General features: G+C 43.0%; 8 protein-coding genes across 15 annotated transcripts; 4 read left to right on the forward strand and 4 right to left on the reverse strand.

Moving 5' to 3' along the window:
• Positions 1 to 3,265: 3,265 nt before the first annotated feature.
• On the reverse strand, positions 3,266 to 4,172 carry LOC113566826 (borealin-like). Its single transcript, XM_026993980.1, has 3 exons — positions 4,138 to 4,172; positions 3,735 to 3,895; positions 3,266 to 3,675 (listed from the first exon to the last, which is right to left on the reverse strand). Exons 2-3 carry the CDS (start codon positions 3,880 to 3,882, stop codon positions 3,266 to 3,268), a joined length of 558 nt encoding a protein of 185 aa, XP_026849781.1. The 5' UTR covers positions 3,883 to 3,895; positions 4,138 to 4,172.
• Positions 4,173 to 4,265: 93 nt separating this feature from the next.
• Positions 4,266 to 6,985, forward strand: LOC6604114 (JNK-interacting protein 1). The gene is made up of 6 exons (XM_026993981.1): positions 4,266 to 4,285; positions 5,205 to 5,240; positions 5,402 to 5,787; positions 5,853 to 6,583; positions 6,657 to 6,841; positions 6,912 to 6,985. The coding sequence occupies exons 1-6, from the start codon at positions 4,266 to 4,268 to the stop codon at positions 6,982 to 6,984; spliced, it is 1,431 nt and encodes a 476-aa protein (XP_026849782.1). The 3' UTR covers position 6,985.
• A 1,504-nt stretch (positions 6,986 to 8,489) lies between these two features.
• Positions 8,490 to 10,500, reverse strand: LOC113566832 (borealin-like). Of its 3 annotated transcripts, none has more exons than XM_026993995.1 (3): positions 10,493 to 10,500; positions 9,090 to 9,250; positions 8,490 to 9,030 (listed from the first exon to the last, which is right to left on the reverse strand). In XM_026993995.1, the coding sequence occupies exons 2-3, from the start codon at positions 9,235 to 9,237 to the stop codon at positions 8,621 to 8,623; spliced, it is 558 nt and encodes a 185-aa protein (XP_026849796.1). In that variant the 5' UTR covers positions 9,238 to 9,250; positions 10,493 to 10,500; the 3' UTR covers positions 8,490 to 8,620. The 3 variants fall into 3 exon arrangements, with proteins under 3 accessions (XP_026849796.1, XP_026849795.1, XP_026849797.1); XM_026993994.1 differs by lacking the exon at positions 10,493 to 10,500 and adding an exon at positions 9,494 to 9,528; XM_026993996.1 differs by lacking the exon at positions 10,493 to 10,500 and adding an exon at positions 9,306 to 9,315.
• A 120-nt stretch (positions 10,501 to 10,620) lies between these two features.
• Positions 10,621 to 13,340, forward strand: LOC113566827 (JNK-interacting protein 1-like). Its single transcript, XM_026993982.1, has 6 exons — positions 10,621 to 10,640; positions 11,560 to 11,595; positions 11,757 to 12,142; positions 12,208 to 12,938; positions 13,012 to 13,196; positions 13,267 to 13,340. The coding sequence occupies exons 1-6, from the start codon at positions 10,621 to 10,623 to the stop codon at positions 13,337 to 13,339; spliced, it is 1,431 nt and encodes a 476-aa protein (XP_026849783.1). The 3' UTR covers position 13,340.
• Positions 13,341 to 14,842: 1,502 nt separating this feature from the next.
• LOC113566829 (borealin-like) lies at positions 14,843 to 16,865 on the reverse strand. 3 transcript variants are annotated; one of them, XM_026993988.1, is made up of 3 exons: positions 16,858 to 16,865; positions 15,443 to 15,603; positions 14,843 to 15,383 (listed from the first exon to the last, which is right to left on the reverse strand). In XM_026993988.1, the coding sequence occupies exons 2-3, from the start codon at positions 15,588 to 15,590 to the stop codon at positions 14,974 to 14,976; spliced, it is 558 nt and encodes a 185-aa protein (XP_026849789.1). In that variant the 5' UTR covers positions 15,591 to 15,603; positions 16,858 to 16,865; the 3' UTR covers positions 14,843 to 14,973. The 3 variants fall into 3 exon arrangements, with proteins under 3 accessions (XP_026849789.1, XP_026849788.1, XP_026849790.1); XM_026993987.1 differs by lacking the exon at positions 16,858 to 16,865 and adding an exon at positions 15,847 to 15,881; XM_026993989.1 differs by lacking the exon at positions 16,858 to 16,865 and adding an exon at positions 15,659 to 15,668.
• Positions 16,866 to 16,985: 120 nt separating this feature from the next.
• LOC6604087 (JNK-interacting protein 1) lies at positions 16,986 to 19,705 on the forward strand. Its single transcript, XM_026993983.1, has 6 exons — positions 16,986 to 17,005; positions 17,925 to 17,960; positions 18,122 to 18,507; positions 18,573 to 19,303; positions 19,377 to 19,561; positions 19,632 to 19,705. Exons 1-6 carry the CDS (start codon positions 16,986 to 16,988, stop codon positions 19,702 to 19,704), a joined length of 1,431 nt encoding a protein of 476 aa, XP_026849784.1. The 3' UTR covers position 19,705.
• A 1,504-nt stretch (positions 19,706 to 21,209) lies between these two features.
• LOC113566833 (borealin-like) lies at positions 21,210 to 22,751 on the reverse strand. Of its 4 annotated transcripts, none has more exons than XM_026993999.1 (3): positions 22,717 to 22,751; positions 21,810 to 21,970; positions 21,210 to 21,750 (listed from the first exon to the last, which is right to left on the reverse strand). In XM_026993999.1, exons 2-3 carry the CDS (start codon positions 21,955 to 21,957, stop codon positions 21,341 to 21,343), a joined length of 558 nt encoding a protein of 185 aa, XP_026849800.1. In that variant the 5' UTR covers positions 21,958 to 21,970; positions 22,717 to 22,751; the 3' UTR covers positions 21,210 to 21,340. The 4 variants fall into 4 exon arrangements, with proteins under 4 accessions (XP_026849800.1, XP_026849801.1, XP_026849798.1 ...); XM_026994000.1 differs by lacking the exon at positions 22,717 to 22,751 and adding an exon at positions 22,544 to 22,617; XM_026993997.1 differs by lacking the exon at positions 22,717 to 22,751 and adding an exon at positions 22,212 to 22,253.
• A 93-nt stretch (positions 22,752 to 22,844) lies between these two features.
• Positions 22,845 to 25,564, forward strand: LOC6603658 (JNK-interacting protein 1). The gene is made up of 6 exons (XM_026993984.1): positions 22,845 to 22,864; positions 23,784 to 23,819; positions 23,981 to 24,366; positions 24,432 to 25,162; positions 25,236 to 25,420; positions 25,491 to 25,564. The coding sequence occupies exons 1-6, from the start codon at positions 22,845 to 22,847 to the stop codon at positions 25,561 to 25,563; spliced, it is 1,431 nt and encodes a 476-aa protein (XP_026849785.1). The 3' UTR covers position 25,564.
• The last annotated feature ends 1,158 nt before the right edge of the window (positions 25,565 to 26,722 follow it).

Consider the following 26,722-nt stretch of genomic DNA (forward strand, 5'->3'; position numbering starts at 1 on the left):
CGTCCCTTGGTCGCGAGCAGATCGGCGGAGAGAAAGTGTTAATCTAGCACCGTCGGAGATTGGCCGTTTGGCCTTTTCTTTGCTTTCGCGTACCCTTCACCAGCAGAAGCAGGGGAAAGAATTTGTGCGGTTCCCTTTCGCCCAGGAGGTGGAAAGGAAACATAGATAACAGTCGGGAGAAATAGAATAGGGAAAAAAAGAGGAAGCAACGGATTGACAGAGTGATTGTATTCGTGTTCGTAAATGTATAATTAATTTTGATCTCGGTGCGGAGTTATTTAGGAGAGAATTAGATTTGATTCCGGTAGTGGCTTCTCGTGACTCTCGCCGATCTGCAAATATGATTTCCCCCCACCTTGTGCCATTTTAAGTGTTCTTCCACCACAGCAGCTTTAGGTATTCATCGAGGAAAGCGCTTTCGCCGATGGAGCCATAAACTGGAGAAAAGGTATGAGTGGACTTAAATTTTGTTATTAATAAAGTACAACTTGAAACAAGGGAATTAGGGCCGGTCGGTGAGCGGGAGGGAGAAGTGCCCACTCGAATTGGCTTCTGAACATTACGGAGTCAGCAAGCAAGTTAGTTTGTCCATTTCGGACTTATTTAGTATATCGTTTGTATTACACATAGCCAAGTATTTGTAGGAATTTTACACATATATTTTCATTTAGCTACTCTTTTAATGTGGGGAATTATATTATGGTATTCGCGGGTAATATTAGTGTTTTAGCCAGTAAGTGAATAAACTTTATAATGTATTAATCTACCGTTTTGCTTTCGCTGGCAAATTCCCCATGTAGGACGTCCCGGACAAAGGGGCCATTCCGTCATTAAATCGAACGGTTTGGAATGGCCATGGTAGGGCGGGCGACACGACCTCGACAACACCAGAGGCGGAGTTGAGATACCTTTCCAGCACAAATCCACAATTCTATCCAGGGATAAACAGTGTCTCCCGGTTAAGCATTTTCGTCGTGACACGCTACTTCATTCGCGGTATAATGCGTATAGGCCACCAGCAGGAGGGGGGGCAAGAACATCACTCCAATAGCCGACGAGCAGAGGCCGGAAACCCAAAGCGTGTGCTCCCCTTCGCTGAACAACAGCTAGCCTGGCAGGATTTATATACACAGACGTGCGTAGGTGATACGTTACACCATATTAGTTTCAGGCAAAAATATCGTAGACAATACTACTTTGTTAGAATCGTATCTCCTTCAAATTCTCCTCCTATTCAACAACACAATTGTAATAAATAATATAACCCACATAAATGATAAGGGTAAAATTCTAAAATATATATCGCATCATAGATATAGCGATTTTGAATTAGTTGATTATATACAATCGAATGATAAGCAATTTTCTTTTGATAATGTTAATATTTTAAATCCCCTTATAACATTAGGTAATACGGCCTTACCATTAACAACATTATTTTTAATCATTTTGATATTGTTAATGTTATTTTACTTCGGCTATAAATTAACCAAATTTGTACTTATTAAATCAATAAGAATACCGTCAGAAGAAATAGTGGAAAGCAACATTCAAATACTGTCAGAAGAAATTAGAGCTCTATCAGAACTTCAAAATGTATCGGGACGAAACATTTAAGAATGGGGGGAGTTAACGTACCCAATTCCATTGAGCTCTTATACGAGTTGTAAACAATCTTTGGCTTTCCAAAACGAAAACAATTTCAATCTTGGGCCTCCGCCTAATTGATTTCTAAGATGTACAATCTCAAGCGCCCCCGCCGCAATCCCAATCTTTGACACTCGCCTAAATGGAAAACCAATGTTTGCCCACACCCGGCTTCTCATAAACAATCTCACTCCCGGCTTTCTGCAGATCCTGCACTTTAGGCCTTTTACAGTTCTCTCTTTGGATGACGAAATCTAATACTCGGGATGGCGAAATCAATTGAAATGTTTATAGAAAAACGATTCCCGAAAGGGATCAACGATGCAAAGATCAGAAAGTTCAAATCAGTCTTGATCCAGCAGCGACACCGCAAAGTCTAGCTAAATATTAAGATCGCGCAATCCCTTGCCCGGAATTCCTTTGTGACCCTCTACTTAAATCTATATCAGTGAAGTTAAGTTCGAAGTAAAATAAAAACTTTTTAAAAACACAATCCGCTACCGCAGTTGTTTAATTTGCATACACTCGAATATATATGTATACAAAGAAATATATAAAGAAAATCTATATTAAAACCAAGCAAATTGTCCTTTACTTTCCTTTCCAGCTGATCAAGCCGATCAAAAAGGACCTGGCACGCCCCTTACTGGAGAATATCTAGCAGATTGCCGAATCTGTATTAGATCGGAAGGAAAAAAGAAATTGCCGCGGCTGAGCTCCCCTTCCACGCGCCCTCTAATTCTCTCTATCGCTCTATCTCACTCATCCTCGTGCAATGTGCATACTCTGGCAAAAGGGAACTAGATAAAACGGCTGTTGTTTGTGAGAGAATAGAAAAGAAGAGAAAGATTTAAGCAAAATTTCAAGAAAATGAAAACCGATCAAATCGAATATATATAAAAACGGTTCGAGCGATTACTATGAAAATTGTTCGTGGGAAAAAATCAATTGGCCCCTTTTGCGAACAGTGACAACCACATATAAAATTTATTGTATAAATAACATCAATCATAAGCTCACATTTGTATATACTAATTGAGTTCAGTAAAGCCGTGGCCCTTGCCGCGGCTCACAAAGTTCCCGCTCGCTTAAACTCTACTACTGTGTACAGTCCCCAAAGTATGACATACTTCTGGGCTGGCATGGCCCACTCACAAAATATCAAACATACTTTTTGGGCTAGCCAAAACCCTCAGCTCCGTTATTTGTGGGCCGATCCTGGCGTGCCACGAAAAGATGTCCCTGATTTGATGGAGTCTAGGAATCAAGGATATTTCCTTCAGTCGGGGCCAATCGGGCATGCCATTCTCTTCTTTTTCACACTCACGGAGACACATGCAACACAATAGCAACATGTTTAAAAAATCTAAATTAGAAAACAAATTGAGACGAAAAGAAACTTCTGCGGGCTCAGACATAGATATTTATTTACACATCTATTTAAAAGTATTTAAGTGTATTAATTAATTTTACAACCAAGAAGCAAGAGAACAACAACCAAGAAACACTTGAACAGAGCCACTTAAAATATGATAATGAAGGAGTCGAATATTGACGTATGAAGTATGTAAGTGTTAAGTGTAGCTGTCTGTAATTATTAATTCGATCCCCATATATCCTACATCTCGTCCACCTTGGTGGCCATGTCAATAAGCAGCTCCAGATGGGCATGCAAGATCTTCACTTGCTGGAGTGCCTTCTCGTCCAGTTGCATCATAATGTGCTTACTGGGCACGGTCATTTTGTAGGGCCTCACGGTGATCACGCCACTCTCGCAGTAAATGTACACATCAGCACAGTCATCCCAGTTTTTCTTGAAAGCCAGCGGGCTGCCGGCGTCGGAGCGCACAAACTCATCGGCGCGCGGCCAACGTTCGAACACTACGGCTGGCACATCAAAGGGGTTATCCTGGTCCAACGATTGTTTGAGGGAGTGCGGCGACAGGGAGCCTTGGGAGCCCTGGGGACTGCCGCAACGTTCGCGATCAGGGGAGCTGCTGCGAGCTCGGCTGTGTGGGGGCTCGGTACCTGAAAAGGATATGGTGTGTATTGCGTTAATGTATTACAAATCATTTGCATTCACTCACCCTCCCCCATGGTATTAGTGTCCACTTGATTAGCGCACTTCTCAAGCTCATCGGTCTCCTCCAGAGCAGCTTCGGACATGGTTTGAGCCTCCGTTTGGTCAGCTGTCTTGGTCATCAGCTTACGACGTGAAGCTCGGCGGCGAGGCATCTTTCCTTCTATACTGCCGATTGAATTATGAAATTTGTAAACGTATGTTACTTGTTACAATAATTTACGGGCTACTACGATGAACTTTAGTTTGAACTTGATTTTTGTTCAATATATTCTTCAAAATATATTGTTCAAAAATATTTTTGTATTATTACTGCCGATTAAATTATAAATTTTTTTTAACCTTTCCGTCTCTACTGCCGATTGAATTATGAAATTTGGAAACCTATGTTACTAGTTACACTAACTTACGGGCTACTACGATGAACGTTAGTTTGAACTTGATTTTTGTTCAATATGTGATACAGAATTTGATTGATAGGAAACGGGGTAGCCCCGGTAATAGCACTCATTAGTGCGTAATTTTCGAACTGAACCTAATGGAAACCTACTTAAATAGGTGATATATGATTATAATGACTTAATGAATCTGCCAAATCTGGTTAGAAAAAATATTATTTTATGGTCATTATCTATGATTCTGCGTTTTTAGTTTTCTCAAATCTGCAATATTGTGGATGCAACAGATTTTCGTCCTTTGTGGGGGCGGATGGGGGTGGGGCGAAATTCTGAGATATACGTTTTATAGTGACATCTTAAAGGAGTGTGTGCACCAAATTTGGTTACTCTAGCCTTAATAGTCTCTGAGATTTGTGGTTGCCTCAGATTTTCGTCCTTTGCGGGGGCGGAAGGGGGTGTGGCGAAATTTGGACAGGAAACGGTCAAGGTCCGATATCACAGGAGTGTGGATACCAAATTTGGTTGCTCTGGCTTTTATAGGTTCTGAGATCCTTGAACTCATATTTTGCAATTGGCAAAACCGACCATGAAACCTGTGTGTTAGAGTGAGACAGAGCGAGAAAGAGTGAAATTGTTTTCGTGATTCTGGCTGTAATAATTATACGATCTGGTTCAGATTTTGCACTCTAGAAGATATAGTCATCTTCTACGATTCTGCGTTTTTAGTTTTCTCGTATCGTCGAAATTGTGGATGCCACAGATTTTCGCCCTTTGTGGGGGCGGAAGTGGGCGGGGCAAAGTTTTGAAATATTTTTGGAGCAGTGACATATCACAGAAGTCTGGATCCAAAACATCGTTGCTCTAGCTCTTATAGTCTTTGAGCATTAGGCGCTGAAGGGGACGGACAGACGGACAGACGGACGGACGGACAGACGGACAGACAGACAGGGCTCAATCGACTCGGCTATTGATGCTGATCAAGAATATATATACTTTATAGGGTCGGAAACGATTCCTTCTGGACGTTACACACATCCACTTTTACCACAAATCTAATATACCCCAATACTCATTTTGAGTATCGGGTATAAAAATAATTCCCATGCATTTTACTCGTAAGTAAAAAGAAAAGTCTTTTTTTCCCCGAACGAAACACGTGGCTCCGAAAGAACCTCTGGATAACATTCTTTGAAATATCGAATTTTCAAGATGTTATTCTCTCGTGTTCTGTCCTTCAATATTCTGTCCTCAAAACAATTCCTCTACTCTGCCTCAGTTTAATTCCCAACGATGATATGGAGGACTCCACCTCCTCGAAGAGCGATGGCGATGGCTCGGACCAGGAGGATGGCATTGGGGGCATGGGCATGGCGGAACGTGAACGTGAGCCCAAGCTGCGCCAAGTGGAGGACGACGAGCTGGGGGATGGTCTCAAAGTCACACTCTCATCGGACGGTTCTCTCGACACAAACGACTCGTTCAACTCACATCGGCATCACCCATTGAACCATCAGGATGCCATTGGCGGCATCATGGGAATGGCCCCCAATGCTCTCTCGTCGGCCCCCGTGACCATTGGCGCCAGCACGGATCTGTTGACTCCGAATGCGGCAGCCACACGGCGACGTCGCAAGTTGCCCGAGATACCAAAAAACCAGAAATGTAAGTAGAGAGAATCCTTGCCCCATTCGTAGCTGAAATCTTACCCACTCATGGCCTTGTTGCAGCTTCCATTCTGCATCTTTTAGGTGGCACTAACTACGGATCGCTGGCCGATGAGTTTCGAACTGGAGGCGGCGGAATCATTGGAGGTCCCTTGGCTGCACCGCGCACCGGACAACAACGCTCATTCCTCTCGCTGAAGTGCGGCTATCTAATGGATGAAGACTCCAGCCCCGATTCGGAGCGGCTGCAGAGCCTGGGGGATGTGGACAGTGGCCACAGCACAGCGCACTCCCCGAATGACTTCAAGAGCATGTCGCCACAGATCACATCGCCCGTCTCCCAGTCACCGTTTCCTCCGCCATTTGGTGGCGTGCCCTTCGGGCAGTTGGAGATGCTGGAGGCCACACACCGCGGACTGCACAAGTTTGTGCCACGACATCATGACGAGATCGAGCTGGAGATCGGCGATGCCATCTACGTGCAGAAGGAGGCCGAGGACTTGTGGTGCGAGGGCGTGAACTTGCGCACAGGAAGGCAGGGCATCTTCCCGTCGGCCTATGCCGTCGACTTGGACTACAACGAGTTCGATCCGACGGTGCAGCTGGTGAAGAAGGAGCGCTATCTGCTTGGATACCTCGGATCCGTGGAGACGCTGGCGCACAAGGGCACCGGCGTGGTCTGTCAAGCGGTACGCAAAATCGTGGGCGAATACGGTGCCTCCCCCACCGGACAGACCTGTATTCTGGAGGTCTCCGATCAGGGACTACGCATGGTGGATCGTTCGGGCCCCAATGTAAGTACTGAATGTCGCTCTAACTGTTAATGAGTCATCCTTCAGGAAGCCTTTGTGTTTGTTCTCCCCTTAGAACAAAAAGGAAAAGAAGCCCTGCATCGACTATTTCTACTCGCTAAAGAACGTCTCGTTCTGTGCATTTCACCCTCGCGATCATCGCTTCATTGGCTTCATTACGAAGCATCCCACAGTGCAGCGCTTTGCCTGCCACGTCTTCAAGGGCTCAGAGTCCACCAGGCCAGTGGCCGAGGCAGTTGGGTAATGTTTTCATTCAAATCAAATGCTCACAAAGATAAACCTTAACATATATTCTTGTATCCTTCCTCAGACGGGCCTTTCAGCGTTTCTATCAGAAATTCATTGAAACTGCTTATCCCATCGAGGACATCTACATCGAGTAGGATCGGGCACGATGAACATACGATGTATTTTTTGTGCGGTTATTAAATAATACAAATAAAATTCTACAACAAATGTTTGCCCCTTCATCAAAATAAGAAACTTATAACCAATTTGTATAATCCCGCAAGCTCCATTCAAAATTTGAATACATATATGATTTATCTGTTCCTACAAATGGTGCAACATCCGAGACATGTAAATAGTTAATTTTAGGTTTGTAAATCCCACTCTTGAAACCGCTTCAAGGCAATCAGTAATAGCTTCCCTTTCTAAGAACACACTTTATAAACGAGGACCCAGGATATCACACAACACCACAAATAACTTGAACTCCTGTAAACACTTTGGACAGCCCCAATTTCAGCACAAAACACAGTGAGGCCAAAGTAGTGTCCCAAATTAACAAATAATTACTTCGATTTCTCTCTCTGTTACGAGGCTCAATAATCCCAAGACCCCATCCTCAAACTCCCTAAGTATTACGAGCATCATTCAAAGCCCAGTTTTAGGATGTGTTAATCCAAGCAGTTGTGTGCATACACTCGAATATATATGTATACAAAGAAATATATAAAGAAAATCTATATTAAAACCAAGCAAATTGTCCTTTACTTTCCTTTCCAGCTGATCAAGCCGATCAAAAAGGACCTGGCACGCCCCTTACTGGAGAATATCTAGCAGATTGCCGAATCTGTATTAGATCGGAAGGAAAAAAGAAATTGCCGCGGCTGAGCTCCCCTTCCACGCGCCCTCTAATTCTCTCTATCGCTCTATCTCACTCATCCTCGTGCAATGTGCATACTCTGGCAAAAGGGAACTAGATAAAACGGCTGTTGTTTGTGAGAGAATAGAAAAGAAGAGAAAGATTTAAGCAAAATTTCAAGAAAATGAAAACCGATCAAATCGAATATATATAAAAACGGTTCGAGCGATTACTATGAAAATTGTTCGTGGGAAAAAATCAATTGGCCCCTTTTGCGAACAGTGACAACCACATATAAAATTTATTGTATAAATAACATCAATCATAAGCTCACATTTGTATATACTAATTGAGTTCAGTAAAGCCGTGGCCCTTGCCGCGGCTCACAAAGTTCCCGCTCGCTTAAACTCTACTACTGTGTACAGTCCCCAAAGTATGACATACTTCTGGGCTGGCATGGCCCACTCACAAAATATCAAACATACTTTTTGGGCTAGCCAAAACCCTCAGCTCCGTTATTTGTGGGCCGATCCTGGCGTGCCACGAAAAGATGTCCCTGATTTGATGGAGTCTAGGAATCAAGGATATTTCCTTCAGTCGGGGCCAATCGGGCATGCCATTCTCTTCTTTTTCACACTCACGGAGACACATGCAACACAATAGCAACATGTTTAAAAAATCTAAATTAGAAAACAAATTGAGACGAAAAGAAACTTCTGCGGGCTCAAACATAGATATTTATTTACACATCTATTTAAAAGTATTTAAGTGTATTAATTAATTTTACAACCAAGAAGCAAGAGAACAACAACCAAGAAACACTTGAACAGAGCCACTTAAAATATGATAATGAAGGAGTCGAATATTGACGTATGAAGTATGTAAGTGTTAAGTGTAGCTGTCTGTAATTATTAATTCGATCCCCATATATCCTACATCTCGTCCACCTTGGTGGCCATGTCAATAAGCAGCTCCAGATGGGCATGCAAGATCTTCACTTGCTGGAGTGCCTTCTCGTCCAGTTGCATCATAATGTGCTTACTGGGCACGGTCATTTTGTAGGGCCTCACGGTGATCACGCCACTCTCGCAGTAAATGTACACATCAGCACAGTCATCCCAGTTTTTCTTGAAAGCCAGCGGGCTGCCGGCGTCGGAGAGCACCAACTCATCGGCGCGCGGCCAACGTTCGAACACTACGGCTGGCACATCAAAGGGGTTATCCTGGTCCAACGATTGTTCGAGGGAGTGCGGCGACAGGGAGCCCTGGGAGCCCTGGGGACTGCCGCAACGTTCGCGATCAGGGGAGCTGCTGCGAGCTCGGCTGTGTGGGGGCTCGGTACCTGAAAAGGATATGGTGTGTATTGCGTTAATGTATTACCAATCATTTGCATTCACTCACCCTCCCCCATGGTATTAGTGTCCACTTGATTAGCGCACTTCTCAAGCTCATCGGTCTCCTCCAGAGCAGCTTCGGACATGGTTTGAGCCTCCGTTTGGTCAGCTGTCTTGGTCATCAGCTTACGACGTGAAGCTCGGCGGCGAGGCATCTTTCCTTCTATACTGCCGATTGAATTATGAAATTTGTAAACGTATGTTACTTGTTACAATAATTTACGGGCTACTACGATGAACTTTAGTTTGAACTTGATTTTTGTTCAATATATTCTTCAAAAATATATTGTTCAAAAATATTTTTGTATTATTACTGCCGATTAAATTATAAATTTTTTTTAACCTTTCCGTCTCTACTGCCGATTGAATTATGAAATTTGGAAACCTATGTTACTTGTCACAATAACTTACGGGCTACTACGATGAACGTTAGTTTGAACTTGATTTTTGTTCAATATATTCTTCAAAAATATTCTTGTATTATTATTGCCGATTGAATTTTAAATTTTTTTTTAACCTTTCCGTCTCTACTGCCGATTGAATTATGAAATTTGGAAACCTATGTTACTTGTTACAAAAATGTACGGGCTACTACGATGAACGTTAGTTTGAACTTTATTTTTGTTCAAAAATATTTTTGTATTATTACTGCCGATTGAATTATAAATTTTTTTTTAACCTTTCCGTCTCTACTGCCGATTGAATTATGAAATTTGGAAACCAATGTTACTAGTTACACTAATTTACGGACTACTACGATGAACGTTAGTTGAACTTAAAAAAAATTGAAAAATATTCTTGTATTATTGCCGATTGAATTTTAAATTTTTTTTAACCTTTCCGTCTCTACTGCCGATTGAATTATGAAATTTGGAAACCTATGTTACTTGTTACAATAACTTACGGGCTACTACGATGAACGTTAGTTTGAACTTTATTTTTGTTCAATATATTCTTTAAAAATATTTTTGTATTATTACTGCCGATTGAATTATAAATTTTTTTTTAACCTTTCCGTCTCTACTGCCGATTGAATTATGAAATTTGGAAACCAATGTTACTAGTTACACTAATTTACGGACTACTACGATGAACGTTAGTTGAACTTAAAAAAAATTGAAAAAGTATTCTTGTATTATTGCCGATTGAATTTTAAATTTTTTTTTAACCTTTCCGTCTCTACTGCCGATTGAATTATGAAATTTGGAAACCAATGTTACTAGTTACACTAACTTACGGGCTACTACGATGAACGTTAGTTTGAACTTGATTTTTTTTCAATATATTCTTCAAAAATATTTTTGTATTATTACTGCCGATTGAATTATTTATTTTGTTTAACCTTTCCGTCTCTACTGCCGATTGAATTATGAATTTTGGAAACCTATGTTACTTGTTACAATAATTTACGGGCTACTACGATGAACGTTAGTTTGAACTTGATTTTTGTTCAATATGTGATACAGAATTTGATTGATAGGAAACGGGGTAGCCCCGGTAATAGCACTCATTAGTGCGTAATTTTCGAACTGAACCTAATGGAAACCTACTTAAATAGGTGATATATGATTATAATGACTTAATGAATCTGCCAAATCTGGTTAGAAAAAATATTATTTTATGGTCATTATCTATGATTCTGCGTTTTTAGTTTTCTCAAATCTGCAATATTGTGGATGCAACAGATTTTCGTCCTTTGTGGGGGCGGATGGGGGTGGGGCGAAATTCTGAGATATACGTTTTATAGTGACATCTTAAAGGAGTGTGTGCACCAAATTTGGTTACTCTAGCCTTAATAGTCTCTGAGATTTGTGGTTGCCTCAGATTTTCGTCCTTTGCGGGGGCGGAAGGGGGTGTGGCGAAATTTGGACAGGAAACGGTCAAGGTCCGATATCACAGGAGTGTGGATACCAAATTTGGTTGCTCTGGCTTTTATAGGTTCTGAGATCCTTGAACTCATATTTTGCAATTGGCAAAACCGACCATGAAACCTGTGTGTTAGAGTGAGACAGAGCGAGAAAGAGTGAAATTGTTTTCGTGATTCTGGCTGTAATAATTATACGATCTGGTTCAGATTTTGCACTCTAGAAGATATAGTCATCTTCTACGATTCTGCGTTTTTAGTTTTCTCGTATCGTCGAAATTGTGGATGCCACAGATTTTCGCCCTTTGTGGGGGCGGAAGTGGGCGGGGCAAAGTTTTGAAATATTTTTGGAGCAGTGACATATCACAGAAGTCTGGATCCAAAACATCGTTGCTCTAGCTCTTATAGTCTTTGAGCATTAGGCGCTGAAGGGGACGGACAGACGGACAGACGGACGGACGGACAGACGGACAGACAGACAGGGCTCAATCGACTCGGCTATTGATGCTGATCAAGAATATATATACTTTATAGGGTCGGAAACGATTCCTTCTGGACGTTACACACATCCACTTTTACCACAAATCTAATATACCCCAATACTCATTTTGAGTATCGGGTATAAAAATAATTCCCATGCATTTTACTCGTAAGTAAAAAGAAAAGTCTTTTTTTCCCCGAACGAAACACGTGGCTCCGAAAGAACCTCTGGATAACATTCTTTGAAATATCGAATTTTCAAGATGTTATTCTCTCGTGTTCTGTCCTTCAATATTCTGTCCTCAAAACAATTCCTCTACTCTGCCTCAGTTTAATTCCCAACGATGATATGGAGGACTCCACCTCCTCGAAGAGCGATGGCGATGGCTCGGACCAGGAGGATGGCATTGGGGGCATGGGCATGGCGGAACGTGAACGTGAGCCCAAGCTGCGCCAAGTGGAGGACGACGAGCTGGGGGATGGTCTCAAAGTCACACTCTCATCGGACGGTTCTCTCGACACAAACGACTCGTTCAACTCACATCGGCATCACCCATTGAACCATCAGGATGCCATTGGCGGCATCATGGGAATGGCCCCCAATGCTCTCTCGTCGGCCCCCGTGACCATTGGCGCCAGCACGGATCTGTTGACTCCGAATGCGGCAGCCACACGGCGACGTCGCAAGTTGCCCGAGATACCAAAAAACCAGAAATGTAAGTAGAGAGAATCCTTGCCCCATTCGTAGCTGAAATCTTACCCACTCATGGCCTTGTTGCAGCTTCCATTCTGCATCTTTTAGGTGGCACTAACTACGGATCGCTGGCCGATGAGTTTCGAACTGGAGGCGGCGGAATCATTGGAGGTCCCTTGGCTGCACCGCGCACCGGACAACAACGCTCATTCCTCTCGCTGAAGTGCGGCTATCTAATGGATGAAGACTCCAGCCCCGATTCGGAGCGGCTGCAGAGCCTGGGGGATGTGGACAGTGGCCACAGCACAGCGCACTCCCCGAATGACTTCAAGAGCATGTCGCCACAGATCACATCGCCCGTCTCCCAGTCACCGTTTCCTCCGCCATTTGGTGGCGTGCCCTTCGGGCAGTTGGAGATGCTGGAGGCCACACACCGCGGACTGCACAAGTTTGTGCCACGACATCATGACGAGATCGAGCTGGAGATCGGCGATGCCATCTACGTGCAGAAGGAGGCCGAGGACTTGTGGTGCGAGGGCGTGAACTTGCGCACAGGAAGGCAGGGCATCTTCCCGTCGGCCTATGCCGTCGACTTGGACTACAACGAGTTCGATCCGACGGTGCAGCTGGTGAAGAAGGAGCGCTATCTGCTTGGATACCTCGGATCCGTGGAGACGCTGGCGCACAAGGGCACCGGCGTGGTCTGTCAAGCGGTACGCAAAATCGTGGGCGAATACGGTGCCTCCCCCACCGGACAGACCTGTATTCTGGAGGTCTCCGATCAGGGACTACGCATGGTGGATCGTTCGGGCCCCAATGTAAGTACTGAATGTCGCTCTAACTGTTAATGAGTCATCCTTCAGGAAGCCTTTGTGTTTGTTCTCCCCTTAGAACAAAAAGGAAAAGAAGCCCTGCATCGACTATTTCTACTCGCTAAAGAACGTCTCGTTCTGTGCATTTCACCCTCGCGATCATCGCTTCATTGGCTTCATTACGAAGCATCCCACAGTGCAGCGCTTTGCCTGCCACGTCTTCAAGGGCTCAGAGTCCACCAGGCCAGTGGCCGAGGCAGTTGGGTAATGTTTTCATTCAAATCAAATGCTCACAAAGATAAACCTTAACATATATTCTTGTATCCTTCCTCAGACGGGCCTTTCAGCGTTTCTATCAGAAATTCATTGAAACTGCTTATCCCATCGAGGACATCTACATCGAGTAGGATCGGGCACGATGAACATACGATGTATTTTTTGTGCGGTTATTAAATAATACAAATAAAATTCTACAACAAATGTTTGCCCCTTCATCAAAATAAGAAACTTATAACCAATTTGTATAATCCCGCAAGCTCCATTCAAAATTTGAATACATATATGATTTATCTGTTCCTACAAATGGTGCAACATCCGAGACATGTAAATAGTTAATTTTAGGTTTGTAAATCCCACTCTTGAAACCGCTTCAAGGCAATCAGTAATAGCTTCCCTTTCTAAGAACACACTTTATAAACGAGGACCCAGGATATCACACAACACCACAAATAACTTGAACTCCTGTAAACACTTTGGACAGCCCCAATTTCAGCACAAAACACAGTGAGGCCAAAGTAGTGTCCCAAATTAACAAATAATTACTTCGATTTCTCTCTCTGTTACGAGGCTCAATAATCCCAAGACCCCATCCTCAAACTCCCTAAGTATTACGAGCATCATTCAAAGCCCAGTTTTAGGATGTGTTAATCCAAGCAGTTGTGTGCATACACTCGAATATATATGTATACAAAGAAATATATAAAGAAAATCTATATTAAAACCAAGCAAATTGTCCTTTACTTTCCTTTCCAGCTGATCAAGCCGATCAAAAAGGACCTGGCACGCCCCTTACTGGAGAATATCTAGCAGATTGCCGAATCTGTATTAGATCGGAAGGAAAAAAGAAATTGCCGCGGCTGAGCTCCCCTTCCACGCGCCCTCTAATTCTCTCTATCGCTCTATCTCACTCATCCTCGTGCAATGTGCATACTCTGGCAAAAGGGAACTAGATAAAACGGCTGTTGTTTGTGAGAGAATAGAAAAGAAGAGAAAGATTTAAGCAAAATTTCAAGAAAATGAAAACCGATCAAATCGAATATATATAAAAACGGTTCGAGCGATTACTATGAAAATTGTTCGTGGGAAAAAATCAATTGGCCCCTTTTGCGAACAGTGACAACCACATATAAAATTTATTGTATAAATAACATCAATCATAAGCTCACATTTGTATACTAATTGAGTTCAGTAAAGCCGTGGCCCTTGCCGCGGCTCACAAAGTTCCCGCTCGCTTAAACTCTACTACTGTGTACAGTCCCCAAAGTATGACATACTTCTGGGCTGGCATGGCCCACTCACAAAATATCAAACATACTTTTTGGGCTAGCCAAAACCCTCAGCTCCGTTATTTGTGGGCCGATCCTGGCGTGCCACGAAAAGATGTCCCTGATTTGATGGAGTCTAGGAATCAAGGATATTTCCTTCAGTCGGGGCCAATCGGGCATGCCATTCTCTTCTTTTTCACACTCACGGAGACACATGCAACACAATAGCAACATGTTTAAAAAATCTAAATTAGAAAACAAATTGAGACGAAAAGAAACTTCTGCGGGCTCAAACATAGATATTTATTTACACATCTATTTAAAAGTATTTAAGTGTATTAATTAATTTTACAACCAAGAAGCAAGAGAACAACAACCAAGAAACACTTGAACAGAGCCACTTAAAATATGATAATGAAGGAGTCGAATATTGACGTATGAAGTATGTAAGTGTTAAGTGTAGCTGTCTGTAATTATTAATTCGATCCCCATATATCCTACATCTCGTCCACCTTGGTGGCCATGTCAATAAGCAGCTCCAGATGGGCATGCAAGATCTTCACTTGCTGGAGTGCCTTCTCGTCCAGTTGCATCATAATGTGCTTACTGGGCACGGTCATTTTGTAGGGCCTCACGGTGATCACGCCACTCTCGCAGTAAATGTACACATCAGCACAGTCATCCCAGTTTTTCTTGAAAGCCAGCGGGCTGCCGGCGTCGGAGAGCACCAACTCATCGGCGCGCGGCCAACGTTCGAACACTACGGCTGGCACATCAAAGGGGTTATCCTGGTCCAACGATTGTTCGAGGGAGTGCGGCGACAGGGAGCCCTGGGAGCCCTGGGGACTGCCGCAACGTTCGCGATCAGGGGAGCTGCTGCGAGCTCGGCTGTGTGGGGGCTCGGTACCTGAAAAGGATATGGTGTGTATTGCGTTAATGTATTACCAATCATTTGCATTCACTCACCCTCCCCCATGGTATTAGTGTCCACTTGATTAGCGCACTTCTCAAGCTCATCGGTCTCCTCCAGAGCAGCTTCGGACATGGTTTGAGCCTCCGTTTGGTCAGCTGTCTTGGTCATCAGCTTACGACGTGAAGCTCGGCGGCGAGGCATCTTTCCTTCTATACTGCCGATTGAATTATGAAATTTGTAAACGTATGTTACTTGTTACAATAATTTACGGGCTACTACGATGAACTTTAGTTTGAACTTGATTTTTGTTCAATATATTCTTCAAAAATATATTGTTCAAAAATATTTTTGTATTATTACTGCCGATTAAATTATAAATTTTTTTTAACCTTTCCGTCTCTACTGCCGATTGAATTATGAAATTTGGAAACCTATGTTACTTGTCACAATAACTTACGGGCTACTACGATGAACGTTAGTTTGAACTTGATTTTTGTTCAATATATTCTTCAAAAATATTCTTGTATTATTATTGCCGATTGAATTTTAAATTTTTTTTTAACCTTTCCGTCTCTACTGCCGATTGAATTATGAAATTTGGAAACCTATGTTACTTGTTACAAAAATGTACGGGCTACTACGATGAACGTTAGTTTGAACTTTATTTTTGTTCAATATATTCTTCAAAAATATTTTTGTATTATTACTGCCGATTGAATTATAAATTTTTTTTTAACCTTTCCGTCTCTACTGCCGATTGAATTATGAAATTTGGAAACCAATGTTACTAGTTACACTAATTTACGGACTACTACGATGAACGTTAGTTGAACTTAAAAAAAATTGAAAAATATTCTTGTATTATTGCCGATTGAATTTTAAATTTTTTTTTAACCTTTCCGTCTCTACTGCCGATTGAATTATGAAATTTGGAAACCTATGTTACTTGTTACAATAACTTACGGGCTACTACGATGAACGTTAGTTTGAACTTTATTTTTGTTCAATATATTCTTTAAAAATATTTTTGTATTATTACTGCCGATTGAATTATAAATTTTTTTTTAACCTTTCCGTCTCTACTGCCGATTGAATTATGAAATTTGGAAACCAATGTTACTAGTTACACTAATTTACGGACTACTACGATGAACGTTAGTTGAACTTAAAAAAAATTGAAAAATATTCTTGTATTATTGCCGATTGAATTTTAAATTTTTTTTTAACCTTTCCGTCTCTACTGCCGATTGAATTATGAAATTTGGAAACCAATGTTACTAGTTACACTAACTTACGGGCTACTACGATGAACGTTAGTTTGAACTTGATTTTTTTTCAATATATTCTTCAAAAATATTTTTGTATTATTACTGCCGATTGAATTATTTATTTTGTTTAACCTTTCCGTCTCTACTGCCGATTGAATTATGAATTTTGGAAACCTATGTTACTTGTTACAATAATTTACGGGCTACTACGATGAACGTTAGTTTGAACTTGATTTTTGTTCAATATGTGATACAGAATTTGATTGATAGGAAACGGGGTAGCCCCGGTAATAGCACTCATTAGTGCGTAATTTTCGAACTGAACCTAATGGAAACCTACTTAAATAGGTGATATATGATTATAATGACTTAATGAATCTGCCAAATCTGGTTAGAAAAAATATTATTTTATGGTCATTATCTATGATTCTGCGTTTTTAGTTTTCTCAAATCTGCAATATTGTGGATGCAACAGATTTTCGTCCTTTGTGGGGGCGGATGGGGGTGGGGCGAAATTCTGAGATATACGTTTTATAGTGACATCTTAAAGGAGTGTGTGCACCAAATTTGGTTACTCTAGCCTTAATAGTCTCTGAGATTTGTGGTTGCCTCAGATTTTCGTCCTTTGCGGGGGCGGAAGGGGGTGTGGCGAAATTTGGACAGGAAACGGTCAAGGTCCGATATCACAGGAGTGTGGATACCAAATTTGGTTGCTCTGGCTTTTATAGGTTCTGAGATCCTTGAACTCATATTTTGCAATTGGCAAAACCGACCATGAAACCTGTGTGTTAGAGTGAGACAGAGCGAGAAAGAGTGAAATTGTTTTCGTGATTCTGGCTGTAATAATTATACGATCTGGTTCAGATTTTGCACTCTAGAAGATATAGTCATCTTCTACGATTCTGCGTTTTTAGTTTTCTCGTATCGTCGAAATTGTGGATGCCACAGATTTTCGCCCTTTGTGGGGGCGGAAGTGGGCGGGGCAAAGTTTTGAAATATTTTTGGAGCAGTGACATATCACAGAAGTCTGGATCCAAAACATCGTTGCTCTAGCTCTTATAGTCTTTGAGCATTAGGCGCTGAAGGGGACGGACAGACGGACAGACGGACGGACGGACAGACGGACAGACAGACAGGGCTCAATCGACTCGGCTATTGATGCTGATCAAGAATATATATACTTTATAGGGTCGGAAACGATTCCTTCTGGACGTTACACACATCCACTTTTACCACAAATCTAATATACCCCAATACTCATTTTGAGTATCGGGTATAAAAATAATTCCCATGCATTTTACTCGTAAGTAAAAAGAAAAGTCTTTTTTTCCCCGAACGAAACACGTGGCTCCGAAAGAACCTCTGGATAACATTCTTTGAAATATCGAATTTTCAAGATGTTATTCTCTCGTGTTCTGTCCTTCAATATTCTGTCCTCAAAACAATTCCTCTACTCTGCCTCAGTTTAATTCCCAACGATGATATGGAGGACTCCACCTCCTCGAAGAGCGATGGCGATGGCTCGGACCAGGAGGATGGCATTGGGGGCATGGGCATGGCGGAACGTGAACGTGAGCCCAAGCTGCGCCAAGTGGAGGACGACGAGCTGGGGGATGGTCTCAAAGTCACACTCTCATCGGACGGTTCTCTCGACACAAACGACTCGTTCAACTCACATCGGCATCACCCATTGAACCATCAGGATGCCATTGGCGGCATCATGGGAATGGCCCCCAATGCTCTCTCGTCGGCCCCCGTGACCATTGGCGCCAGCACGGATCTGTTGACTCCGAATGCGGCAGCCACACGGCGACGTCGCAAGTTGCCCGAGATACCAAAAAACCAGAAATGTAAGTAGAGAGAATCCTTGCCCCATTCGTAGCTGAAATCTTACCCACTCATGGCCTTGTTGCAGCTTCCATTCTGCATCTTTTAGGTGGCACTAACTACGGATCGCTGGCCGATGAGTTTCGAACTGGAGGCGGCGGAATCATTGGAGGTCCCTTGGCTGCACCGCGCACCGGACAACAACGCTCATTCCTCTCGCTGAAGTGCGGCTATCTAATGGATGAAGACTCCAGCCCCGATTCGGAGCGGCTGCAGAGCCTGGGGGATGTGGACAGTGGCCACAGCACAGCGCACTCCCCGAATGACTTCAAGAGCATGTCGCCACAGATCACATCGCCCGTCTCCCAGTCACCGTTTCCTCCGCCATTTGGTGGCGTGCCCTTCGGGCAGTTGGAGATGCTGGAGGCCACACACCGCGGACTGCACAAGTTTGTGCCACGACATCATGACGAGATCGAGCTGGAGATCGGCGATGCCATCTACGTGCAGAAGGAGGCCGAGGACTTGTGGTGCGAGGGCGTGAACTTGCGCACAGGAAGGCAGGGCATCTTCCCGTCGGCCTATGCCGTCGACTTGGACTACAACGAGTTCGATCCGACGGTGCAGCTGGTGAAGAAGGAGCGCTATCTGCTTGGATACCTCGGATCCGTGGAGACGCTGGCGCACAAGGGCACCGGCGTGGTCTGTCAAGCGGTACGCAAAATCGTGGGCGAATACGGTGCCTCCCCCACCGGACAGACCTGTATTCTGGAGGTCTCCGATCAGGGACTACGCATGGTGGATCGTTCGGGCCCCAATGTAAGTACTGAATGTCGCTCTAACTGTTAATGAGTCATCCTTCAGGAAGCCTTTGTGTTTGTTCTCCCCTTAGAACAAAAAGGAAAAGAAGCCCTGCATCGACTATTTCTACTCGCTAAAGAACGTCTCGTTCTGTGCATTTCACCCTCGCGATCATCGCTTCATTGGCTTCATTACGAAGCATCCCACAGTGCAGCGCTTTGCCTGCCACGTCTTCAAGGGCTCAGAGTCCACCAGGCCAGTGGCCGAGGCAGTTGGGTAATGTTTTCATTCAAATCAAATGCTCACAAAGATAAACCTTAACATATATTCTTGTATCCTTCCTCAGACGGGCCTTTCAGCGTTTCTATCAGAAATTCATTGAAACTGCTTATCCCATCGAGGACATCTACATCGAGTAGGATCGGGCACGATGAACATACGATGTATTTTTTGTGCGGTTATTAAATAATACAAATAAAATTCTACAACAAATGTTTGCCCCTTCATCAAAATAAGAAACTTATAACCAATTTGTATAATCCCGCAAGCTCCATTCAAAATTTGAATACATATATGATTTATCTGTTCCTACAAATGGTGCAACATCCGAGACATGTAAATAGTTAATTTTAGGTTTGTAAATCCCACTCTTGAAACCGCTTCAAGGCAATCAGTAATAGCTTCCCTTTCTAAGAACACACTTTATAAACGAGGACCCAGGATATCACACAACACCACAAATAACTTGAACTCCTGTAAACACTTTGGACAGCCCCAATTTCAGCACAAAACACAGTGAGGCCAAAGTAGTGTCCCAAATTAACAAATAATTACTTCGATTTCTCTCTCTGTTACGAGGCTCAATAATCCCAAGACCCCATCCTCAAACTCCCTAAGTATTACGAGCATCATTCAAAGCCCAGTTTTAGGATGTGTTAATCCAAGCAGTTGTGTGCATACACTCGAATATATATGTATACAAAGAAATATATAAAGAAAATCTATATTAAAACCAAGCAAATTGTCCTTTACTTTCCTTTCCAGCTGATCAAGCCGATCAAAAAGGACCTGGCACGCCCCTTACTGGAGAATATCTAGCAGATTGCCGAATCTGTATTAGATCGGAAGGAAAAAAGAAATTGCCGCGGCTGAGCTCCCCTTCCACGCGCCCTCTAATTCTCTCTATCGCTCTATCTCACTCATCCTCGTGCAATGTGCATACTCTGGCAAAAGGGAACTAGATAAAACGGCTGTTGTTTGTGAGAGAATAGAAAAGAAGAGAAAGATTTAAGCAAAATTTCAAGAAAATGAAAACCGATCAAATCGAATATATATAAAAACGGTTCGAGCGATTACTATGAAAATTGTTCGTGGGAAAAAATCAATTGGCCCCTTTTGCGAACAGTGACAACCACATATAAAATTTATTGTATAAATAACATCAATCATAAGCTCACATTTGTATATACTAATTGAGTTCAGTAAAGCCGTGGCCCTTGCCGCGGCTCACAAAGTTCCCGCTCGCTTAAACTCTACTACTGTGTACAGTCCCCAAAGTATGACATACTTCTGGGCTGGCATGGCCCACTCACAAAATATCAAACATACTTTTTGGGCTAGCCAAAACCCTCAGCTCCGTTATTTGTGGGCCGATCCTGGCGTGCCACGAAAAGATGTCCCTGATTTGATGGAGTCTAGGAATCAAGGATATTTCCTTCAGTCGGGGCCAATCGGGCATGCCATTCTCTTCTTTTTCACACTCACGGAGACACATGCAACACAATAGCAACATGTTTAAAAAATCTAAATTAGAAAACAAATTGAGACGAAAAGAAACTTCTGCGGGCTCAAACATAGATATTTATTTACACATCTATTTAAAAGTATTTAAGTGTATTAATTAATTTTACAACCAAGAAGCAAGAGAACAACAACCAAGAAACACTTGAACAGAGCCACTTAAAATATGATAATGAAGGAGTCGAATATTGACGTATGAAGTATGTAAGTGTTAAGTGTAGCTGTCTGTAATTATTAATTCGATCCCCATATATCCTACATCTCGTCCACCTTGGTGGCCATGTCAATAAGCAGCTCCAGATGGGCATGCAAGATCTTCACTTGCTGGAGTGCCTTCTCGTCCAGTTGCATCATAATGTGCTTACTGGGCACGGTCATTTTGTAGGGCCTCACGGTGATCACGCCACTCTCGCAGTAAATGTACACATCAGCACAGTCATCCCAGTTTTTCTTGAAAGCCAGCGGGCTGCCGGCGTCGGAGAGCACCAACTCATCGGCGCGCGGCCAACGTTCGAACACTACGGCTGGCACATCAAAGGGGTTATCCTGGTCCAACGATTGTTCGAGGGAGTGCGGCGACAGGGAGCCCTGGGAGCCCTGGGGACTGCCGCAACGTTCGCGATCAGGGGAGCTGCTGCGAGCTCGGCTGTGTGGGGGCTCGGTACCTGAAAAGGATATGGTGTGTATTGCGTTAATGTATTACCAATCATTTGCATTCACTCACCCTCCCCCATGGTATTAGTGTCCACTTGATTAGCGCACTTCTCAAGCTCATCGGTCTCCTCCAGAGCAGCTTCGGACATGGTTTGAGCCTCCGTTTGGTCAGCTGTCTTGGTCATCAGCTTACGACGTGAAGCTCGGCGGCGAGGCATCTTTCCTTCTATACTGCCGATTGAATTATGAAATTTGTAAACGTATGTTACTTGTTACAATAATTTACGGGCTACTACGATGAACTTTAGTTTGAACTTGATTTTTGTTCAATATATTCTTCAAAAATATATTCTTCAAAAATATTCTTGTATTATTATTGCCGATTGAATTTAAATTTTTTTTAACCTTTCCGTCTCTACTGCCGATTGAATTATGAAATTTGGAAACCATGTTACTTGTTACAAAAATGTACGGGCTACTACGATGAACGTTAGTTTGAACTTTATTTTTGTTCAATATATTCTTCAAAAATATTTTTGTATTATTACTGCCGATTGAATTATAAGTTTTTTTTTAACCTTTCCGTCTCTACTGCCGATTGAATTATGAAATTTGGAAACCAATGTTACTAGTTACACTAATTTACGGACTACTACGATGAACGTTAGTTGAACTTAAAAAAAATTGAAAAATATTCTTGTATTATTGCCGATTGAATTTTAAATTTTTTTTTAACCTTTCCGTCTCTACTGCCGATTGAATTATGAAATTTGGAAACCAATGTTACTAGTTACACTAACTTACGGGCTACTACGATGAACGTTAGTTTGAACTTGATTTTTTTTCAATATATTCTTCAAAAATATTTTTGTATTATTACTGCCGATTGAATTATTTATTTTGTTTAACCTTTCCGTCTCTACTGCCGATTGAATTATGAATTTTGGAAACCTATGTTACTTGTTACAATAATTTACGGGCTACTACGATGAACGTTAGTTTGAACTTGATTTTTGTTCAATATGTGATACAGAATTTGATTGATAGGAAACGGGGTAGCCCCGGTAATAGCACTCATTAGTGCGTAATTTTCGAACTGAACCTAATGGAAACCTACTTAAATAGGTGATATATGATTATAATGACTTAATGAATCTGCCAAATCTGGTTAGAAAAAATATTATTTTATGGTCATTATCTATGATTCTGCGTTTTTAGTTTTCTCAAATCTGCAATATTGTGGATGCAACAGATTTTCGTCCTTTGTGGGGGCGGATGGGGGTGGGGCGAAATTCTGAGATATACGTTTTATAGTGACATCTTAAAGGAGTGTGTGCACCAAATTTGGTTACTCTAGCCTTAATAGTCTCTGAGATTTGTGGTTGCCTCAGATTTTCGTCCTTTGCGGGGGCGGAAGGGGGTGTGGCGAAATTTGGACAGGAAACGGTCAAGGTCCGATATCACAGGAGTGTGGATACCAAATTTGGTTGCTCTGGCTTTTATAGGTTCTGAGATCCTTGAACTCATATTTTGCAATTGGCAAAACCGACCATGAAACCTGTGTGTTAGAGTGAGACAGAGCGAGAAAGAGTGAAATTGTTTTCGTGATTCTGGCTGTAATAATTATACGATCTGGTTCAGATTTTGCACTCTAGAAGATATAGTCATCTTCTACGATTCTGCGTTTTTAGTTTTCTCGTATCGTCGAAATTGTGGATGCCACAGATTTTCGCCCTTTGTGGGGGCGGAAGTGGGCGGGGCAAAGTTTTGAAATATTTTTGGAGCAGTGACATATCACAGAAGTCTGGATCCAAAACATCGTTGCTCTAGCTCTTATAGTCTTTGAGCATTAGGCGCTGAAGGGGACGGACAGACGGACAGACGGACGGACGGACAGACGGACAGACAGACAGGGCTCAATCGACTCGGCTATTGATGCTGATCAAGAATATATATACTTTATAGGGTCGGAAACGATTCCTTCTGGACGTTACACACATCCACTTTTACCACAAATCTAATATACCCCAATACTCATTTTGAGTATCGGGTATAAAAATAATTCCCATGCATTTTACTCGTAAGTAAAAAGAAAAGTCTTTTTTTCCCCGAACGAAACACGTGGCTCCGAAAGAACCTCTGGATAACATTCTTTGAAATATCGAATTTTCAAGATGTTATTCTCTCGTGTTCTGTCCTTCAATATTCTGTCCTCAAAACAATTCCTCTACTCTGCCTCAGTTTAATTCCCAACGATGATATGGAGGACTCCACCTCCTCGAAGAGCGATGGCGATGGCTCGGACCAGGAGGATGGCATTGGGGGCATGGGCATGGCGGAACGTGAACGTGAGCCCAAGCTGCGCCAAGTGGAGGACGACGAGCTGGGGGATGGTCTCAAAGTCACACTCTCATCGGACGGTTCTCTCGACACAAACGACTCGTTCAACTCACATCGGCATCACCCATTGAACCATCAGGATGCCATTGGCGGCATCATGGGAATGGCCCCCAATGCTCTCTCGTCGGCCCCCGTGACCATTGGCGCCAGCACGGATCTGTTGACTCCGAATGCGGCAGCCACACGGCGACGTCGCAAGTTGCCCGAGATACCAAAAAACCAGAAATGTAAGTAGAGAGAATCCTTGCCCCATTCGTAGCTGAAATCTTACCCACTCATGGCCTTGTTGCAGCTTCCATTCTGCATCTTTTAGGTGGCACTAACTACGGATCGCTGGCCGATGAGTTTCGAACTGGAGGCGGCGGAATCATTGGAGGTCCCTTGGCTGCACCGCGCACCGGACAACAACGCTCATTCCTCTCGCTGAAGTGCGGCTATCTAATGGATGAAGACTCCAGCCCCGATTCGGAGCGGCTGCAGAGCCTGGGGGATGTGGACAGTGGCCACAGCACAGCGCACTCCCCGAATGACTTCAAGAGCATGTCGCCACAGATCACATCGCCCGTCTCCCAGTCACCGTTTCCTCCGCCATTTGGTGGCGTGCCCTTCGGGCAGTTGGAGATGCTGGAGGCCACACACCGCGGACTGCACAAGTTTGTGCCACGACATCATGACGAGATCGAGCTGGAGATCGGCGATGCCATCTACGTGCAGAAGGAGGCCGAGGACTTGTGGTGCGAGGGCGTGAACTTGCGCACAGGAAGGCAGGGCATCTTCCCGTCGGCCTATGCCGTCGACTTGGACTACAACGAGTTCGATCCGACGGTGCAGCTGGTGAAGAAGGAGCGCTATCTGCTTGGATACCTCGGATCCGTGGAGACGCTGGCGCACAAGGGCACCGGCGTGGTCTGTCAAGCGGTACGCAAAATCGTGGGCGAATACGGTGCCTCCCCCACCGGACAGACCTGTATTCTGGAGGTCTCCGATCAGGGACTACGCATGGTGGATCGTTCGGGCCCCAATGTAAGTACTGAATGTCGCTCTAACTGTTAATGAGTCATCCTTCAGGAAGCCTTTGTGTTTGTTCTCCCCTTAGAACAAAAAGGAAAAGAAGCCCTGCATCGACTATTTCTACTCGCTAAAGAACGTCTCGTTCTGTGCATTTCACCCTCGCGATCATCGCTTCATTGGCTTCATTACGAAGCATCCCACAGTGCAGCGCTTTGCCTGCCACGTCTTCAAGGGCTCAGAGTCCACCAGGCCAGTGGCCGAGGCAGTTGGGTAATGTTTTCATTCAAATCAAATGCTCACAAAGATAAACCTTAACATATATTCTTGTATCCTTCCTCAGACGGGCCTTTCAGCGTTTCTATCAGAAATTCATTGAAACTGCTTATCCCATCGAGGACATCTACATCGAGTAGGATCGGGCACGATGAACATACGATGTATTTTTTGTGCGGTTATTAAATAATACAAATAAAATTCTACAACAAATGTTTGCCCCTTCATCAAAATAAGAAACTTATAACCAATTTGTATAATCCCGCAAGCTCCATTCAAAATTTGAATACATATATGATTTATCTGTTCCTACAAATGGTGCAACATCCGAGACATGTAAATAGTTAATTTTAGGTTTGTAAATCCCACTCTTGAAACCGCTTCAAGGCAATCAGTAATAGCTTCCCTTTCTAAGAACACACTTTATAAACGAGGACCCAGGATATCACACAACACCACAAATAACTTGAACTCCTGTAAACACTTTGGACAGCCCCAATTTCAGCACAAAACACAGTGAGGCCAAAGTAGTGTCCCAAATTAACAAATAATTACTTCGATTTCTCTCTCTGTTACGAGGCTCAATAATCCCAAGACCCCATCCTCAAACTCCCTAAGTATTACGAGCATCATTCAAAGCCCAGTTTTAGGATGTGTTAATCCAAGCAGTTGTGTGCATACACTCGAATATATATGTATACAAAGAAATATATAAAGAAAATCTATATTAAAACCAAGCAAATTGTCCTTTACTTTCCTTTCCAGCTGATCAAGCCGATCAAAAAGGACCTGGCACGCCCCTTACTGGAGAATATCTAGCAGATTGCCGAATCTGTATTAGATCGGAAGGAAAAAAGAAATTGCCGCGGCTGAGCTCCCCTTCCACGCGCCCTCTAATTCTCTCTATCGCTCTATCTCACTCATCCTCGTGCAATGTGCATACTCTGGCAAAAGGGAACTAGATAAAACGGCTGTTGTTTGTGAGAGAATAGAAAAGAAGAGAAAGATTTAAGCAAAATTTCAAGAAAATGAAAACCGATCAAATCGAATATATATAAAAACGGTTCGAGCGATTACTATGAAAATTGTTCGTGGGAAAAAATCAATTGGCCCCTTTTGCGAACAGTGACAACCACATATAAAATTTATTGTATAAATAACATCAATCATAAGCTCACATTTGTATATACTAATTGAGTTCAGTAAAGCCGTGGCCCTTGCCGCGGCTCACAAAGTTCCCGCTCGCTTAAACTCTACTACTGTGTACAGTCCCCAAAGTATGACATACTTCTGGGCTGG

Source organism: Drosophila persimilis, unplaced genomic scaffold (assembly GCF_003286085.1).
Source record: "Drosophila persimilis strain 14011-0111.01,24,50 unplaced genomic scaffold, DperRS2 tig00001051-arrow-arrow-pilon, whole genome shotgun sequence".
Lineage (NCBI taxonomy): Eukaryota > Metazoa > Arthropoda > Insecta > Diptera > Drosophilidae > Drosophila > Drosophila persimilis.